Source organism: Anarrhichthys ocellatus, unplaced genomic scaffold (assembly GCF_004355925.1).
Source record: "Anarrhichthys ocellatus isolate YVR2014 unplaced genomic scaffold, GSC_Weel_1.0 scaffold44, whole genome shotgun sequence".
In the NCBI taxonomy this organism is placed as follows: domain Eukaryota; kingdom Metazoa; phylum Chordata; class Actinopteri; order Perciformes; family Anarhichadidae; genus Anarrhichthys; species Anarrhichthys ocellatus.
The window spans coordinates 3,942,411-3,960,830 of record NW_022280074.1 but is presented as its reverse complement, the minus strand read 5'-3'; the positions used below and the strand labels follow the sequence as shown (position 1 = coordinate 3,960,830).

Sequence of the window (18,420 nt, the reverse complement as noted above, 5' to 3'; positions counted from 1 at the left end):
CTCTCTCTCTCTCTCTCTCTCTCTCTCTCTCTCTCTCTCTCTCTCTGACACACGCATTTGCTCTACGATTGTCTCATTAATATCATTGCCATCTGTTCCATATGTAACAGCCCAATTAGGGAGATGCACTTTGACCCTACCTGTCCAAATTTTATTTGAAAGTCTACAGCCATCCCCACGCACTCCTCTTTTCTCTCTCACACACACATGTAATGACACTGTGCTTATAGGCTATCCAGACTTTGACCTTTCATTGTTGTCTCTCTACAGGGCCTGAGCTGATTTGTCAGCCTTGTGTAGGTTTTGGTTTTCACCCCCCAAGTGTCCTCTGGATATCAGCTGACCATGGTGGTCTGAGCAGGTGAGAAGCCTGGCACAGCGTGTGTTCACTCTTAACACAGCGAGGCTCGACCAAGAGAGGAGCAGAGACGGACCGGCGCGACCAAAAGCAAAACGCATCTTGAAAGGCAACATGTCTCAGAACAGAGAACTGGTGGTCTTCTACATAAACTATAAACTCTCCCAGAGGAACTATCCCCTCAACCACATGGGGCTCTCACAGCCTCCCAACAGGACTGACGGGGGGGAAGCAGGTTCGGGTGAGGAACAGCAGGTAGCGACGCACGCCAACGGGGCTTTCAATGGCACGAGTCCCGGGACCCCGCCGGCGTCCCCGCTACGACATCAACGGTTGCCGTCGACGACGAGCCTGGACGCGGTGAAGGAGGCCCTCCGGGACTCGGCCAACGAGTTCGAGCTGCGATACGCTCGGGCCTTCAGCGATCTGCACAACCAGCTGCACATCACGCCGGCCACGGCCTACCAGAGCTTCGAGAACGTGATGGACGAGGTGTTCCGGGACGGGGTCAACTGGGGCCGCATCGTGGGCCTCTTCGCCTTCGGCGGGGCGCTGTGCGTGGAGTGCATGGAGAAGGAGATGAGTCCGCTGGTGGGCCGCATCATCGAGTGGATGACGGTCTACCTGGACAACCACATTCAGCCCTGGATCCAGAACCAGGGAGGATGGGTGAGTCTCTCACACACACACACACACACACAACACGAACAGAGAGAAGTGTGTTTCGGTGCTTGTGGTATGATGCTGGGTGCTTAATCGGGAAAGTGGGTCAGAAGTCAATTTCGACTTGCCCCTATACAAATGGTTTCATTTATTAGTGGTTAACAAAATGACTCAAGTTAATTGCCATGTTTGATCTTCATGTTTATTCATGGTAAAGGAAGCACATGGCTCACTCCTTAGCTACAGAAGAAATAGTGTTTTATTGTTTTACTGGGCCAGTGAGTTGCTAGATACACTAGTCCCGACGTGGGACACGTCTTAACTTGCCCCGGGCAATCCTTATAGTTGAGCCCCGATCACAGGCCAGTTGGTCAGCTCTGCCTGGCCTCCAGTGACACTGTCTCATTGGAGATACAGTCGTCTCATGGACAAAAGAACATCCAGAGCGTAGATTTTATTCCATCCTACATGTTGAGACTTGTGGGTCAGATAAGCCAGCACGCTAGCATTTTGACTGCATCGGCCTCCGTGAGATTGTGACATGACACAGAATTGGGGTTGACCCTTTGACCAGCGGAGGAGAAAAGACTAAAGATTAGATATAACAGACCTAGATAACAGGCAGCATACTCGTGCTATTAAAAAAACCCATCTGTGCTTAAAAACAAAATCTTTGTGTGGTCAGCAGCTGGTTCAGCTGTTCTCTAATTGATCAGCAGCACGGAGCTCAATGGGCTGGATCGAAGTGGGAGCTTAACGGGCTGCATCAGGGCTTTGTGGCTGTTTGCAGCCGGACTGCCTAGGGATCGAAGTTCTCTCATCACGGGGTGGGATGAGGTCCTGGGCTTTCACAGATAGCCCTTTATTTTGCTCTGGTCAGTTGATTGGCTCTGTGCTTTGTTGCTTTTCCCCTCTTCTTCCACTATGTGTACATTATTTTCCCTCCTCTCCTCTCTTATGTTCTTCACCAAGGCAGCTGCATGCAGATGAAAGCTCCTTTTTTTTTCTGGGTTTAGCTGGAAAGAGGGCTGTCCTGGTACCGACAATCCCAGTGTGTGTTTGTGCACGCGCCCTCGCAAACACCTCCTGTACAGTTGAGGTCAGCTCTTTTCCTTTGTGCCGGCCATTTGATGGCATGAAGGACAGGGGGGTGAGGGGAGGGGCTGGTTATATTTGCTGCAGCGCTGCATAACGCCAGGTCGAAGTTCGATCCTATGGAAACTGACACACCGAGATGAAAAATCTCATTGGGCAGACGCAGTGGCAGACCTAGAATCTGTTCATTTATTTCAGCGGTGGACTGTGGAGATAACACACAGGAGAGTGGGGTGTGGGTTTGGAATCCGGTGACAGGATAGTGAAGGCCAAATCATGCAACATATTGATGTCGGTAGTTGAAGGGATGCTGCAGCATCCTTCCCACCAGCTCCTGGAGGTCTGGTCTCATAAATTCACTCCTGTGTATGTTTTTAGCCACGCTAACATAATTTCTTGGGCAACGTTGTGCTGTCCGTCTGTCAACCCCCCCCCAGTTTGGTTCAGCATAGAATGTTTCAACACGTCCCGGATGGATCACTATGAAAGTTGGTGCCCGACGCTCACATTCCCCAGAGGGTGAATCCCAATGACTTTGGTGACTTGTCCCATGTAGTGCCACCATGACCGCAACAATTCGAATGTGTCCTTTCTGTGCATTGGTTTACAAGCAACCACAAAGTTCAGCTTCAGATAATGTGAGAATGTGTTGGTATGAATTGTCCCGTAACCTAAACAGCAGTGTGTAGAGTGAGAATCCAGCATTCAGGGTGAGGATCTGGTCTAATGGTTCATCTAGTTTTTGATCCCGACCACTCATAAATATTTTTACCACCGCTGTTGTCAACGCAGCGCATCGATCACTATGATCTCATGGAGTTAAAATCATCCAGACACACACACACACACACATATCTTTCATAGACTGTTTGCTCAGCAACAAGTCAGACTAACAACACCAGTTGGCAACGCTGCCGTTGCTTGTGGTTAGTGTCTCTGATGTCAGTGCAACCTTGAGTTAGAGAAGTGAGCGACTTTGTCTGAAATGCTGAATGGATTGACATGTTGAGAGTATCCGCTGGTACGGTTTCACTTCTCCTGCGGTCGGCTAACATCATCCTGAGCACATGATGCCACTTCCTTTCCTGCTGAGCTTTGTACAATTCACTTTTATTCCTATTTTTTGAGCGCCTGCCGCTGGAGAGGGAGAGAGAGGGGGAGAGAGAGAGAGAGCGCACTGTGTTGATGTGTGTCCCGTGTTAGTGATTCATAAGTTGACACTCTCGCCTCAGGGTAGTCCCGAGCTGCTGTGGCAAACTAAAATACAGAATTCAGTAGGTGGTTTTACCGTTACAGTTGTATCATTTCTTCCCATCACTCTATTCCCCCCCCCTCCCCCCCTCACAATATCATTACGTTCTCTCTTTTTATGTGCTTATTCTGTTCAAAGTCAAGCTCCGCTCTTGAGAAAACCCCACATGAGACTTTGTTGTTTTTCCTTCCCTCTGTCTTTTATTTCCCCCTTTCTTCCTTCCCTCCCTCCCTCCCCCGACACTTCCTCAGAGGGATGAAGCACGGCAGATGTGGGAACCTGAGTATAGCTGTGAGTGCTAGCTGATGAAATATTAGTCTGCTCTGAGCAGCGGCAAGGTCACTTTCACTTCGGTTGCTAGATCCCCTCTGTCTCGCGGTCTCATTGTTGCTTCACAAATATCTTAATGTGTCCTGTTAGGAAGGAGAAAGTAGAGCGGGAATGACGGGACTGTTTGTATGCTGGTAGACAATATGGCATGAATGGATGATGAAAATCAATCGAGGTGAAGTCGCAGGTGATGGCATAATTAGTTGATCTGAGCTTAGAGGTGTGTATTTGCGGTTGTCTGAGCTCCGTAATCTGACACTTGAGAAGAGACTCCAGGACAGCATTGCATTCACAAACCAACAGCGTATGAGGGAAGCTGCAGTTTCTCACAATATTACTCAAGACAATTCTACAGCTCAGACAATGACTTGATGAGTAGATTGACAAAAACAATTTAGTCAAACATTCTCTGTATTTGGTTTGATTAAACAAGCTATTTGACTTTGTCTCCTGAGGCTGTGGGAGCTTTATGTACTGACATTTGTCTGAGCGATTAATCAAAACATTAATTAGTACGTCACCATTGGCTCTGTGAAATTATAATGGACGGTTTTCAATGAAATTAAATGAAAGTATTAATTACTTAATCAACCAAATTCTGCATTTTTACTAAGGCTGGGTAGCGTCACAAAAGGACGATAATACCGCTACCCTTAATGTGATACCGATGCCAATAAAGAACTTAATTTGATACACTTCTTTTTTTTTTTTTTTTTTTTTTTTTTTTTTTTTTTTTTTTTTTTTTTACTTCATTCGATACACGTCATGTGAATGGAAGCGTTCCGTTGCGTAAACTGCCACCACAAATATATTCTCATCATAAGCCGTGTGGTGTAGCCATACTTTCCAACGTTTTGGTGGCATCTCGAGCTGCCAAGATCTGTGACTGGAGGAGTTTCGATAGCTCTTGGTACTGGGTTATTTTGGTCGAGCACCAACACCCAGCACTAGTTTATATACATGTAAAAAGGCAGTCCTTTTGAACTTGGGGGAATAGTCGAGGCGAGAGTTAAAAGTGAAAGGTGTTTTACACAACAGAGCAAACCTCGCTGTCGGATAATGAAAACCGGATAAAGCCTCAATGATCCCACCGGAGCTCATTCCGGAGGATATTTGACAATAGTTGGGGATGTGAGATGAATATGCTCAACGGCCCCGACTCTCCCTCCACAGCATGTGCTGTTAAAAGAAGCGCACGAGCAAAGCCATATATTGTCAGATAATAAACCTTGGCAGGCAGTGCCACCGACCTAATAACGCCGTTTCCAGCGGAGCGAGCGATGGCAGTGATTACTCAGTGGAGATTGAGCCGCCTCAGGGTGGGGGTACGGGGTTATTACCAATTATAGATGAATAATATCTCCGCCTGCTACTAGTGGAAACAATGTTTTGTTTTTTCCTCTCTCTTTGACAGACTAATAAAGGCTAAACTAATTTAGAGGCAGCACACTGCCACAGTCTGGGGAAGCTTGGCTGGAGCTTGGGGGGGGGTTCAGTACAGAAGCAAGGGAGAAAAAAAAGAGCCCATTATCCCAGTTGTGCTGTCGACGGTCTCTGTAAGGTGAAGCAAAATTTAACTACAAGAGAAATGTCCTCAAGCAGTGAAGGTCTGTTTCTCTACCACCTCTGTCACTTATGGCTGTATACAGTACACATGTACCATGTTCAGCTCCAGCACCTATAGGATGAGGTCTCGTGACATCCTCTACTGCCTCATTGTCAACAAACATCAAGAAACAACCAATCAGAACGACCTGTGCCATAGAGCTCCGTTGTTGTCCAAAAACGATAAAGTCACCCAAAATGCATCAGTGATTCTGTCTGACATGTTCCTTCTTTACCATGAACACACTACAGAAGCAAAGAGACAACATGTTTATCTGTCTGTGTGATTGTGAACGTATGCAGGCTGGCTGTTCTGTAAAGTAGGTTAGACACTGAGGCTGTAATGAAAGACCCGTGGCGGGTGAGGCCATTGACTTGTTTTGACTAGGGAAGCACCTGAGCTTCCTTTGTGCTTTCTCCTTGACAGACTTACTCTCTCTTTCTCTCTCTGTAATTAACATGCACATAGGATCCACAGAGTCGTCTGTCAGACTACCCTACCGGAGAGGAGCAGGAAATCTGACCCATGGGACCTATCTGGCCCGCCTCCATCTCTCCCTCTCCTCCTCACCCCCCCACCCTTCATCCTCCATACGTGCACCCCTCCCACTGCCACCGATCGATTTTTGTCCCTTATTTTTCTATCTGTACGTCCCTTCCTCCTCCTCCTCCTATTCATCATTTTCTGAGCTCCTTCATTTCCACCCTTGTCTGCCCTTCCTCCCCTCTCCCTCCTCCCTCTCTACATCCACCTTCACAGACTGCAGTGGCCAAACATATTACAGAGCAGACGTGCGGCCGCACGCCTCGTCAATCTCGCCGTTAACCCCGCGTGCCCTTGTTCCAGTGTGTTTTTTCTTTTTCTCCCCATGTCAGTTTGTTTATCGAAAACATCGTCGGCGCTATCGATCCCCTCTGACTTGATCCCCGCTCCATAGACCTCCACCCCCACCTGTGCAGCTGCCTCCGCCGTCCCTTCATCTTTCCCTTCATCATCCCACTTTGACACTCTCTGTCCCATCCTCCTCCTCCTCCCTTTATCGGCTCCTATTAACAGCTCACGTGTGGCTAATTTGGAGGGATGTGTGTTTTTTCGTCTTTCTGGGTTTTGTTTTAAGGACGGTGTTTTTTAGCTCATCGGACAAAGTTTCAGTGAACCGATCGTGTGTTTGTTTGTCATCACACGGCGCAGGGTGGTGGTGGTGGTTGTTGTTGTCTCATACATTCGAGCATTCTATTGTATGGTGGCGCGCAGCAGAGGGGAGGGGACAGCTCCAAGTCAGACTGGTCATGTGACTACCTCAAACAAAGGACCTGTGGCCACACACACACACACACACCCACACACACAGGAATTTGCCTGACTGGCTTTTTAGTTTTACCCGACAGGTGTGTCGTCGCTTTGTAGAGCAAGCCATCGCTTGAAGCGTCATTGCCTTTGTCTCGATTTTGTGACACACATAGAGTCCACACACAAATGTAGACAATGCTCCTAAAAACCTTTTTTGCATGGGATCAATGGCGGAACACTTTTGTTCGAGCGGCGTCAATAAACGCCTCTGTGTGGTGGGCGGTTCCATGCAGACCGCTCTCTGGATGGTTTCATGTGAATGCAGCAGCTCAGCCGTGGACGGGTCTCATTGTTTTTGTATGCATGTGCTCAAGCTCAGACATTAGTATTTCATGATGTGTGTGTGTGTGCGTGTGTGCACGTGTTCAGACCCAACGTTGTGTGTCAGAGTCCCAGCTTGACAACGACAGCAAACAGATTGCATGATTTAGTCTCCTCCAGCTCCACGACAAGAACATCAGGGACGTGTCGCATGTTTTTCAGGTGTGTGTGTTTATGCGAGTACGACAAGATGTAGAGACTCTTGTTTGCCATTTTAAGGAGAGGGACTTGACCAAACCATTCCTGCGTGGTTGCAGGAGGCGGTTACGTGCTCACGTTTGGGGGGGAAAGCTGGGCTGTACCATTCCTGCAGGATCATTCCATCTGCCTTTTGCTCCATTTTAGATGGGGCATTAGAACAAACGCACACACAACAAAACTTTAGATGTGGACAGATGTTTGGGGGAATTTGAAAGCACTTCTTTGTGATAGTTATTAAAGAAGAACTATATTTATTTTGAGAGAGAGAGAGAGAGAGAGAGAGAGAGAGAGAGAGAGAGAGAGAGAGAACAGCTTCTGTCAGATCAGTTGGTCATGTAATAGACGAGACCTGCAGTCCCGGAGCATCACGCACACATCAGTGAGACTTCAATGCAGCCTCTAGCGTCGACTATTTGCTGCATTTAGACTGCAATAGATCCCTCATTTAGAAACACACACTGGTGTCACAGCAGCGAGGCGGCCGTATGCTCCATACGCTGTTGATGTATACGGGACAGACATCCAGCTGTGTAATAGATGCTCGTCTGTAGTGCCCGCACACTGCAGAGCGTGGAGCCCTCAAGGCGGCGTTCGGCAGACTGGTAGACACCAGACTACCACCGCAGTGCCCTGTTAGATGGAGAGGAAGACGAGGGCAGTGACTCAGCTCGATGAGGACGAGGGTTTGTGGGTGAACGGCTTACACTGCAAGCGAGCGTGTGCTGCACATTTCTACGTGCGAGCCGAACGGCTGGGCGAGCGAAGACGCTGCGTTCAGTTGCCTACGTGCTGCTCCACTTCTCCGAGGCTTAGTGTTGAAATCAGGTCACGAGTATACTCCCCCCTCTCCTTCCATCTTCCTCTCCTCCTCTCTCCTGTCTGCGTGCCCCCTCGGTTTTTCTTTTTTTTTTACCTCTCTGCTCCAGCCCACATCCCTCCTGCGACGCATTCGTTTTAATTCTTTTCTCCCCCGTCTTCTGTCTTCTCGCAGCAAAGCCCGAGCATCCGCCTGCATCCCTCTCCTCTCTGATTGCATTTCATCCCGGCTCTTCCCCGGCTGCTCTCGCCTCTCTGTTTTCTCTCTCCGTGCTCATATCTATGATCAGATTATGAGGCATATCATGGGATTAGCGAGTCTCATGGCATGTATTAAAATACTCGATCTGAGGAATGGATGGAGAGTTGATGAGTATTTCATGGTAATGCGGCGCCCGGCCTTGTAGAGTGCGAGGACTAAATGATGATAAAGAGCGTCGTTGCCATTATATTCATCACTTTTTTCTTTCTTTTTTTTGGCCTAGGGGGTAAAGCAATAAAGTCAAGAGATATCCTCGGTGGCTCTGCAATAAGAGAGAGGAGATAATAGAAAGGGCCCACAGATACTCATCTGCACTGAAGTGATTCTGGGGAATTGGCTTCTTTCATGTTGTCAAACTTTATGAAAATTAAGGGAAGTGTAGTTTCAAGGAAATCTGTCACTGAGCCTCACCTGACTTCCCCCCTTTTTCAGTTTCCTGTCGTTTTCGTCAGCCTCTGCTTCACTCTCCTGCTTTTGTTCTAGTTCAGTCTCATTTCTCCTTCTCCCTCCCTGTCTCAGTCTCCCTGTTTCCTCCTCTTAACTTCTGTGTCTCCATCACCCGGACCGATGGCAGGTATCGGGGTCATGGTGAGGCGTGTGGGTGGGGTGATGGCCTACAGGGTGGACGGTTGTACCGTAGAAGAGAGAACCCCCCCCCCCCCCGTCCTCATTGCTTCAGCGACCTCTCTCCGGTTCCCCCTCTCCGTGTTTACGCTCCCCTAAACATGTGCACTCTCTCCGCCAGAGGTAGGAACACACAGTCCTGAGTCCATGGCCTTCCCTGTGTGTGTGTGTGTGTGTGTGTGTGTGTGTGTGTGTGTGTGTGTGTGTGTGTGTGTGTGTGTGTGCGTGTGCGTGCGTGCGTGCGTGCGTGCTGACAGAATGGGGTTTTGTGGAGAGAGAGATGGCCCCCAGAGCGGGGCAGGGAACAGATTGGAGTCTGAGCCGCCGTGTCCTGACTCATTAATCTCCTCTTTAATTCATGGTGTCACCGGCGGCTCGACGCACGCGCACAGAGACGGCTCCACGGTCCAAAAGAAGCCATCGAGACGCACCGATGCTGGCACAAACGAGAGGATGTTTAATGATTCAATTTCCTCATTTTTCACTCGCTTCCTTTCCGCTTGGACACGATTCATCAAGATTCAAACCAGTTCAGCCCCCCCCCCCACACCTACCCCTCAACCAGCATTGCTCTCATGCTTGAGGTGGTGGCGTTCTAGCCAAGAATGTGAAGTGAGCACGAGTGTGAATGACTGATGGACGACAACTTGCCATAGCAGGTTACTCCAGGTCTCCATGAGCCCCGTGCAGAGGAAGAACAAGGAAAGGTTGACGAGTTATAATCAAACCACTTTCTTTGAACTTCTTTCAAAGCTGACACTTAAGTTCCTTTTTTCTTTTTTTACTTGGAGTTTCTGCCTGTCGGCTTTTTGTTTTAAAATGTCATGTCTTCTTGTTCCTAGCAGTGCGTCGTAAAAATAAGTAGAGGGAAACCACGTCCAGTGCATAAAGAGCCCTGTTTATACAGACTAAAGCTTACATATGAAATAGCCACACAAGCAGTGGAAGAAGAACTTATGCCATATGAAACATGCACATTTCAAGCGATACAGTTTGAATGGCTGCGCTCCTCTTCAGGCATCAGCAAGTGTATGTATAATGTACATGTTTTCCTCTCATTTGTCATCTTTTTCGTCTTTTTTTGATTGAGCCTGACTCCCCTAAGTATTACCCGGCGTCTGCTCTTGTCACTTGCTGAAGTAGAAACCTTGAGCCAGGACTTCCCCTACTTGCTCATTAAAGGGCATCAGTTAAATGCCTGAGCTGTAAGCCGCCACTGTGCCGAGGGTTTTCTCCGCTTAGCTCTACCGCAAATTCCTACCTTTCCTGGTCACACGGGATCTTTGGCAGCTGGCCCGACTTCCCTTGTTGCTGAAAACGCCTCGGTGATTGTGTAACGGATGATAAAGGGTCAGAAGGCCTCGAGGAGGAGCAGGAAGTGATGGAACTCATGGAGATGAGGACATTGATAAGGAGGGAGGAACAATCACTCACATTGTGGACCTTTTTCCCCAACTGACCTCAGATTCTGTGGTGTAAAGATTGAAACTGACATCATGGCACCACCAGGCCACGAAAATAGACTGATAGACACACTATTGGTGATAAGTGAACACAGTAATTCTAATCATGTGATTGGGATGACACTCTTGATAAGCGTGAGGGTTATGAAGTTGTGCTGCATGTAAACTGTAAGATCATTATTTTGCATTGTTCTACTGAAACGAACTGAGGATGTGTTGGGACCGACACAAGTCTACCTGTGTTCCCAGCTCAGTGTGCTCTTGGTCGGGACCTTTTTATGTTCTCAGCCATGTATGTTTTATCAAGGTCAACTGACTAACCTCTGGCTTATTGTCTCCTGATGTTATACACCTTCAAACCTACGCCCTCACATTTGCAGGTGTAGCTTTTTATCTTTGGACATTGATATCTCCACAGTTTACCCTTTCAAACTGCATTTGAAATGTCCATCTCTTTTCAATCGTTTGCAATTTGAACTGCGAAGATGGCCCGTACCAATCTCTCACCAATGTTTGGGGCTCCAGCTAAAAACTAAATAAAACCACTGCTGCTTTCTGCCTTACAGCCAAAGCAGGTTTCTCATTTACAGAAGTATTTAGAGCCTTTATTCAGGACCTTTTTGTAGAAGCACTTTTGGCGGCAATTCCACCGTGGTGCACAGTCTCTACAAGCTTTGTGCACCAGAGGCCTCATTTCAGAGACTTCCAAACATCTGAAATCGTATCTTGTCTCAGTTTAGGATAACGTATAGGGTTTTAGGTATGACAGATACATGTTTAGCTGTATTTAGGAAAAAACCCTAACCGATCTATGGATAGATAATTTTCTAAAAAACTGTCCAAACTCAAAGATTTCCCAAGTTAGTAATCCAAAGTTAGCATGCCATAGATGGAGCCTGTCCTAAATTCTAACCGCATTGTTGCGTATGGCAACGATAATGAAGATGGTCAACAACATGAACACTGAAATATTACTTTTGAAAGGCTTCTCAAACAGCTGGATGGCGCTTTAAATTAATATATAATGAATAAACAAAATAGGATGATAAAAGTGGGGGTTCTCTTCCTCCACCGACACAATTGGCCGTCCTTTTTTGTCCATAAAAGGAAGTTAGCTATTCAGAGACAAGTGTCCAGGTAAGTCCAGCTCTGTGAGGAGTTCTGGTGGTCCCAAACATCACCCTTTTCACAGTATTGGACTTTGCTTCTGGGGACATTCCATGCTTTAGAAATGGTTTCCTACCGTTGCTCAGGTCAACATGCCCCGAGTCTCTATGACTTCAAAGCTCGGTTTTTTGGTCAATTTTGGGAACTTTATACACGCAGCTATGTGACTTTCTATATCACTTCCAATTATTTGGACACAGGCGGCCCCCAATCAGGTTCTAGAGGTACCCCAAAGATGATCACAACAGACAGGAAGCAGCTGAGCTGAAGATAAGTGCCAGAGCACAGTCTGAATACAACAATATCTATATATTAACAACAATATTTATCCTCCAGAAAGACCATTGACGTGTTTGTAAGTGTTGAATATATCATCTCAAATACAGTCTGTCCTTCAGCTTGACAATTTACATTTTTTTACAGCTCTGTGTCTGAGGAAGCTTATCTGCCGTTCCTTTTGATCTCGCTGAGTCGCTGTGATCTTGTGATCCACTCGTGGACTGTTTGTCTGGATGTAAGGCAGAGGTCACAGCACTCGCACCTCATCCACTCACTGTACTTGGACCTTTACACGCGCTCTCATATGAAGTCACCGTGTTCGCTGTAGATCGCACTCCATCAGTCACACGGATGCAACAGTGACTTTACTCAATAAACACCAACAGGCCGTGTGGTGTTTACGTGTACACATCCTGAGTGTTGCAACTCGCTAGGAAATGTTGCTCAACTACAGCTGATATCTTGAATATTAAGAGCAGCTTGTTCTTCTTCATGTCACTCCTCAGGGATCTTCAGGCTTTGGGTGAACTCTTGAACTGTGGTCCTGCTTTCGATTTCCTACCGAACCCCATGTGCTCAGACATTTGCCAGATCACTTTTGGGATTCTTTAAAACAGCTTTTCTATAATACTGTCTTCAGTTAAGACAACTTTAGGCTTGCAAATAAGTTGTTTTACAGTATTCTATCAAATATTTACAGTCTCTGCTAGTGTGACTTAGACTCAGTGAAAAAGACGGCAAATAAACCCAGCCTTTTCTTAACATTCCTTGGCCGTTCATTGACTGACTGTGCGGATGTGGCCTTTATGGTGACTCATCACATTCTGGTCATTCATGCAATTGCGCAGATACAGAAAACGCCCCGTCGTAACATAAGTACAGAGAATTCTCTCTCTGGATAGGACTGGTTGATCTAGATTGTTTTTGGCAACTCTTAGCTATTCAAAGGGAGGTGTTGCCCACACACACACACACACACACACTAAAAGCGGCCCTTATATGTGAGAGTGCAGGGGAAAATACCTTTGTCAGCTTTCTATCACTGAGAGACGTTTCCGGTTTCCAACACTGAGAACCCTCTGGAATCTTCTCTGCACGTGAACGGGAGCTTCAGCTTCCTGTGTAGCGTCGGCACTGTTTGGTCACGGACACCATGTCTGAGTCGAGCGTGGCCGGGACGTCCTGTGCTCCGACGGGTCGCTAGAAAGCCGCCCTTGTCTGTTGAAAGCGAGCTGATAGGTTAGATGTTGCACACAGAGACTCTCCCAGTTTAAAAAGAAACTTGATAACACAGCTGGACATTATTATTATTATTACACACTAATGCGTGGTGTTCTTTGCAATAAATAGTCGTTGTAGATCGCTGTGTGAAAAGCCAATCGCAAGTTCTCAGTCACGCCTGACTGATGGTGGTTTTGCTTCTAAGTATATTTTTATTGCACCATAACGAAGATTGACACAATTCTGACAATAACGTCACTCTAACCTAATCGTTTACACGTAAAGATTTGATTGTGTCTATTAGGCTACACACTACAGAGACGCATCAGAAACCCTCCTGTAACGGTCCCCTACCCCTTTGGATCTCGGTAGAATCACCAGAACCGGGTCGATTAGGAACAGATCTGGGTAGAGTAACTTAAAACTTCTACAATAATGTAAAGACCCTCATACTCAAGAATCTGGAACCAGGAAATATTTGGAATTTTTACTTGATAAATGATGTAAATTCGTCAATTACCAAAACATCTGTTGACTAATTCTGTCAGCGGACCAGTTGTTAAACAGTTATAATTACTACCAATCACTGGAAATGTTGTGGTGTGTCAACTTCTGGTCATTTTGATGTTCTCAAACACTGAAGGAGATGAACAGATGTGTCTGTCTCTGCTCAAACATGCTGATACAGACGTTCAGCCTGATGTCACGATTGCACATACGATTGCTAAAATGAACACAATGTGCTTCCTCAAAGTGTCCCCAAGTTATTGAATATCAATTCATCTCCAACCTGATTTTTACCTGAAAAGGATGTGATGTATTAATCAGTGTTTGTGTGTGTCGTGGTCAGAGGCTTTCGCCATCAGGGGATTTGAGTGTTGCAGCTTGTTATGGTGCAACACCGGAGCAACCGACAAGTCTGAGCTGATGAATAGGACGCTGCTGCTAATGATCGTTAAAATGCTGCTTTCTCCACATGTAGCACTGGGCCATATATCAGCCACGGAGATGGACCTTACAAGCCCAGACGCACACATCACACACACTAATCAGCAGCTTTCCAGTAGCCGTGGCAACTGACTGCAGGATCTCCTCCCCCCCCCTCCCTCTTTATATCCAAAGCTTTTGCTTTCATGACCTAATCCTCCCCTCATCCTTATTCTTTTTCCTCCGCGGCTAACGAAGAAAGAGAAAGTTAGACCAAGCCAAAAAAAAACAACTGAAAAAACGAGCCGAGGCCTGAAAGCGCTCTGCAGGCCGCCGAGCACCTGATTTCCTCTGGGAGCGGAGCGCAGATACAGAAATAAAGGAGTGACCGTGTGAAAGGGAAGAGGGAGAGAGTAGATAAAGACTGGGTTTACCTGCCGGGTGGGACGAGGGGAGATGGAGCACATCAAACCTGACGTGCACAGTGAGCTGACTGGTAATGCTGGGGAAGGAATCAAACAGAGGGCCCCTCACGAGAGCACCAAATGTGTGTTCATCCACAGCTGAAAATAGTCCTCAAACAACCTTAAAGCTACAGTTAATGATTGAAGCTGCTTTACCAATTTGTATTAAATAATTAGAATATTAACGTCAGAAAAGAGAGCAATGAACAGTATCGGATCTTTGTCGTCTGCTTTAACCGTTCATAACCTATAAGACAGAGACAGGTCAGCTTCCTACAGCGTTGGAGGGAGCTCTTTCCTTTGCATCTCTTGGCACTACCACACATTCAGTACACATTGTTTCATTATATGTTTACAGCCCGCTTGAAGGACAACATGTCTTGACATGTCTGTCTTAAAGGTGTCGGTCACCATCACAAGGTGCTCTGGTCTGTTCTCTACACCCACATTCCTCCAGCCTTGTCATGGAAGATCTCACAGAAAGGGACGGCCAGTAGTCGGACTGACCCTTTTTAATTTGAGATCGAAAGAAGCCACAGTAAAACATTGGCTCATATTTCATGATGTACCGTGTAATCGCATTATGTCATTACTTACTGTAGTGCTATTCATCAATCCCCTGTGGCGGATTTCACCTTTAACTTGGATGCTGCTGAGTCATCATGGTGCTTAAGAGCAACTTTGCCCCTGTGCATATTTCCACCCAGCCTCTTGTTACACTCTGTGGTCTGTTTTGGCCCACTTAGACTCCTGTGTATCCGTCCATGTTGCTGTCTGTGTTATATTGATAGTTTAGTTGGTTCCTACTAAAGACCCTTAAAAGCCACAAATAATATAATGTAATTTCCCAGAACAGCTGGGCACCGTAGTTATTAACAAACAGGAGGAAAGGGGGATTTTGTTGGGCACTATTTTCAGCTGCGGACTGATACACGTTCGGTGCTCCGGTGAGTATTTCCAGCTGCAGGACGGCGTATCTGAGATCGACTCAAAATAAAGTTCCGTGTGGGTGTTCATCATAATGACGGAACATAACATTCAGTATCAACACTGTTGCCGTGTGCGTCATGAGTAACTCCTATAGTTCATTCTGGTTTTACGGCGAGCAGGAAGGGCCAGTTTATCCTTTCTGGAGACGGACATGTGCTGTCCGAAGGAGGACGACGAAGACAAATGTTTACTCCTCCTTTGGCAGCTGACTCCCGAGCAGAGAGAGATTCCTCAGTTAACAACGAGGCCTTTCTGTTCAGTAGGGGAGAGGAATGAGGTGGGTTGAAGGTGAGATCCTCTCCTTGACTGTGAACCCTCCCATGAGAGGCACAGCAGCCTCCAGAGAACCTTCCAAACGTGCTCCTGCATTTCAACCCTGTTACATATTGACACATTCCTCAGATCTTACTCATTGACCGGGTAATGTGACCCGGCTCACAAATGTAAAAGCTGTGGATTGTTTGCTCACGGAGTCTCTACAGGATGCAGTTTACTGTAGATGTGTGTTTATTTAGAGCTGAGCCATGAATGAACAAAGCTACTGTGAGAGCAGCTCGGCCCCCCTTCAGATCCAAAGAGCAGGGACAGCTTTAGGAAACAACATGGCAGTGAACAAATAAGAGTGCTGTGCGGATGACGTCTTTTCGGAGGCCAATCCCGGAAGTTGGCATCAACAAAAAGCCATTATTATTATTATTATTATTATTATTATTATTATTATTACTACTGCAGGAAATAAACTCTGTGGCAAGCAAAAGTTCATGATACTTGGACATTTTGTTCAGCAACATCATCGTCATTATAGACTGACATACGTTTCTGTGGTGATGACACACATTGAGCTGAAAACCGTAGCGAGTCAAAGAAGTGAGCCCCCCCCCCCCCCCCTTATCTTCCACCAGCACATTCACACCCTGCATGTTCTTAGAAATATTGCCGCAAAAGCCAAAGATTCTGTTCCTTGGAAGCCCTCCTCTGCATCATATTGCAACATGACAAAGAATCAAATGAATAAATATGCCCCGCCCCCTTAATAACCAGCTAACTATGTAGTCACATTGTCGTTGAGCGGTGACTGAGGGAGCAGTCAGTTTCATTGTTCAGTTTTGGTCCAGCGGTGGTGTTGATGATGTCACCAGAGAAACTAGACTCCACAGTTTGTGTCGTTAAATAGAAGTCCGAGTGACTTAAAACTCTTGGAATGACGCTTCCTCGCTCCCCCCGTCTTTCTTTCTACCTCTGACTAGTTCAGGTGACCTACAGGCCATCACAACAGTCCCCTGCACTGACATGTTGATACCAGATCACCGTGGTGATCCTCAGTGTGAAGCTTCGTACACAGAGCCACACCAGGCGTCATTGGTCGCAGTGATGGTAACATTGCTGTCGCATCATATTGGAGGTGATGCGGTTATTCCCTGAGCCGATATTTATCGATGTATTTATAACGGCGTTACTAGCATTGTCTGTGTGGCTGCAACAAAGCAGATTGTTTTCCAGATTAATCACTTGGTTTGTCAAGAAAAAGTGAAAATGTATCTTATAATTTCCTAGAGCCCAGGGGCCATCTTTAAACTCAACCATCAGTTGAAGCTGCAAGATATTCAGTTTACTCTTTGTGTGGCAAAGAAACGCAGAGCCTCTTAGCTGTGACCTGTAACCAGAGACTGTTTGGCATTTTTGCTTGACGTTTCTCCTCTTTTATTTTTGGCTGCTTCCTCGATATGTTTTTAAAGATATATGTATTATGCATACGCAAGCATTTAAATTTCTAGCTCCACTGGATTAAGATGGAGGCTGGGCCCCGTATTTACTCGATGCTGTAGTGAATTCAGGGCTGATTTGATGATGGATCACCGTGTGGTTCAGTCAGGGTGAGGAGTTCCAATCTCTGGATTAGTCGAATTGGAGTCCCACCCCTCCCCCTCCCTCATTCTTTCTGTGATTCACTGACTACTCCGTCATTACACTCTCTACTTCTGTCTGCTTTCTTCCAGTAACAGCCCCCTCCCCCACACCCACCACCACCACCATGATACGACCTGCACCTCTGACTCAGAATCAGACGTCCGAATTAGTCACTTCCACATTTGTTAAGATGATGTCTCCAAAGAGCGTTAGCCTCCCAAACAATGTTAAGTGATTTGTTGAGATGAGGACAGCATGAGCAGTGACTCTGTGGGTCAGGTCCAGCTCAGCTGATCCGGTTTCCACATGAGGTTTTTGGAGCCTTACTGGCGCCTCCTCGTGGCCGGGCATCGGAACTGCGCTTGCTCTGCGGCTCATTTCCAGGAAATGATTTCAGTGGGCGGCAATGTGAGCCTCTGCGAATCCGAGGATGACGGTGGGAAAGAATGTCAGCAGCAACAGTGTGATGGGGAGGGGAGCAGAAGCTGCTGCGTTGAACGGGTCCAAACGTTTGAATGACGAGATCTTGTTGTCCCTGGTGCACAGCGTCGATGCAGATGGCTTTTTGGGGCTTTCTCCTCTCCTCGCCTGTGTTTTTGCTGCGGTGGACGGAAAGTTCCCCATGTGAGCGTGTGGCTTGCGACAGTCATACGGAGACCCAGCTGTGGGTGGCTCAGCAAACCTCTGCTCGTTTGAGGCCCGGAGACCTTTACAGAAGGGACTCTACCTGACCCTCTAAACCTGAGACCTTTTGTTTCTGAACGGGGACTTTTGGAAAGTGTGTGTGTGTATGCGTGTGTTTTTTCAGATTTGACTACTCTGGTGTTAACCCTGTCTTTTTTTCTCGTCTGCTAGGAGCGCTTCGCCGAGATCTTCGGGCAGGACGCGGCGGCGGAGAGCAGGAGGTCTCAGGAGAGCTTCAAGAAGTGGCTGCTGGCAGGGGTGACGCTGGTGACCGGCGTCGTGGTGGGCTCGCTCATCGCCCAGAAACGCCTGTGAGAGGGGGAGGTGCTCGCCGGGCCTCCCTCTCCATCCGCCGCCCTCAACCCACGCTTACCACAGAAGTTAAAATGAAGGTCTCGTCAGAACTGCTGATGATGTTTACTTTTTGTTATTGTTTTGT

The 18,420-nt window shown here is 47.1% G+C and overlaps 1 protein-coding gene across 1 annotated transcript in view; it reads left to right on the top strand.

Moving 5' to 3' along the window:
* Window positions 1-18,380, top strand: part of bcl2l1 (BCL2 like 1) — a 21,862-nt gene extending 3,482 nt beyond the window's left edge. The window contains exons 2-3 of the mRNA XM_031868784.1: window positions 271-1,027; window positions 18,153-18,380. Coding sequence (XP_031724644.1) covers window positions 473-1,027; window positions 18,153-18,296 — 699 coding nt within the window. The 5' untranslated portion in view covers window positions 271-472 and the 3' untranslated portion in view covers window positions 18,297-18,380. The remainder of the gene's footprint in view (window positions 1-270; window positions 1,028-18,152) is intronic.
* The last annotated feature ends 40 nt before the right edge of the window (window positions 18,381-18,420 follow it).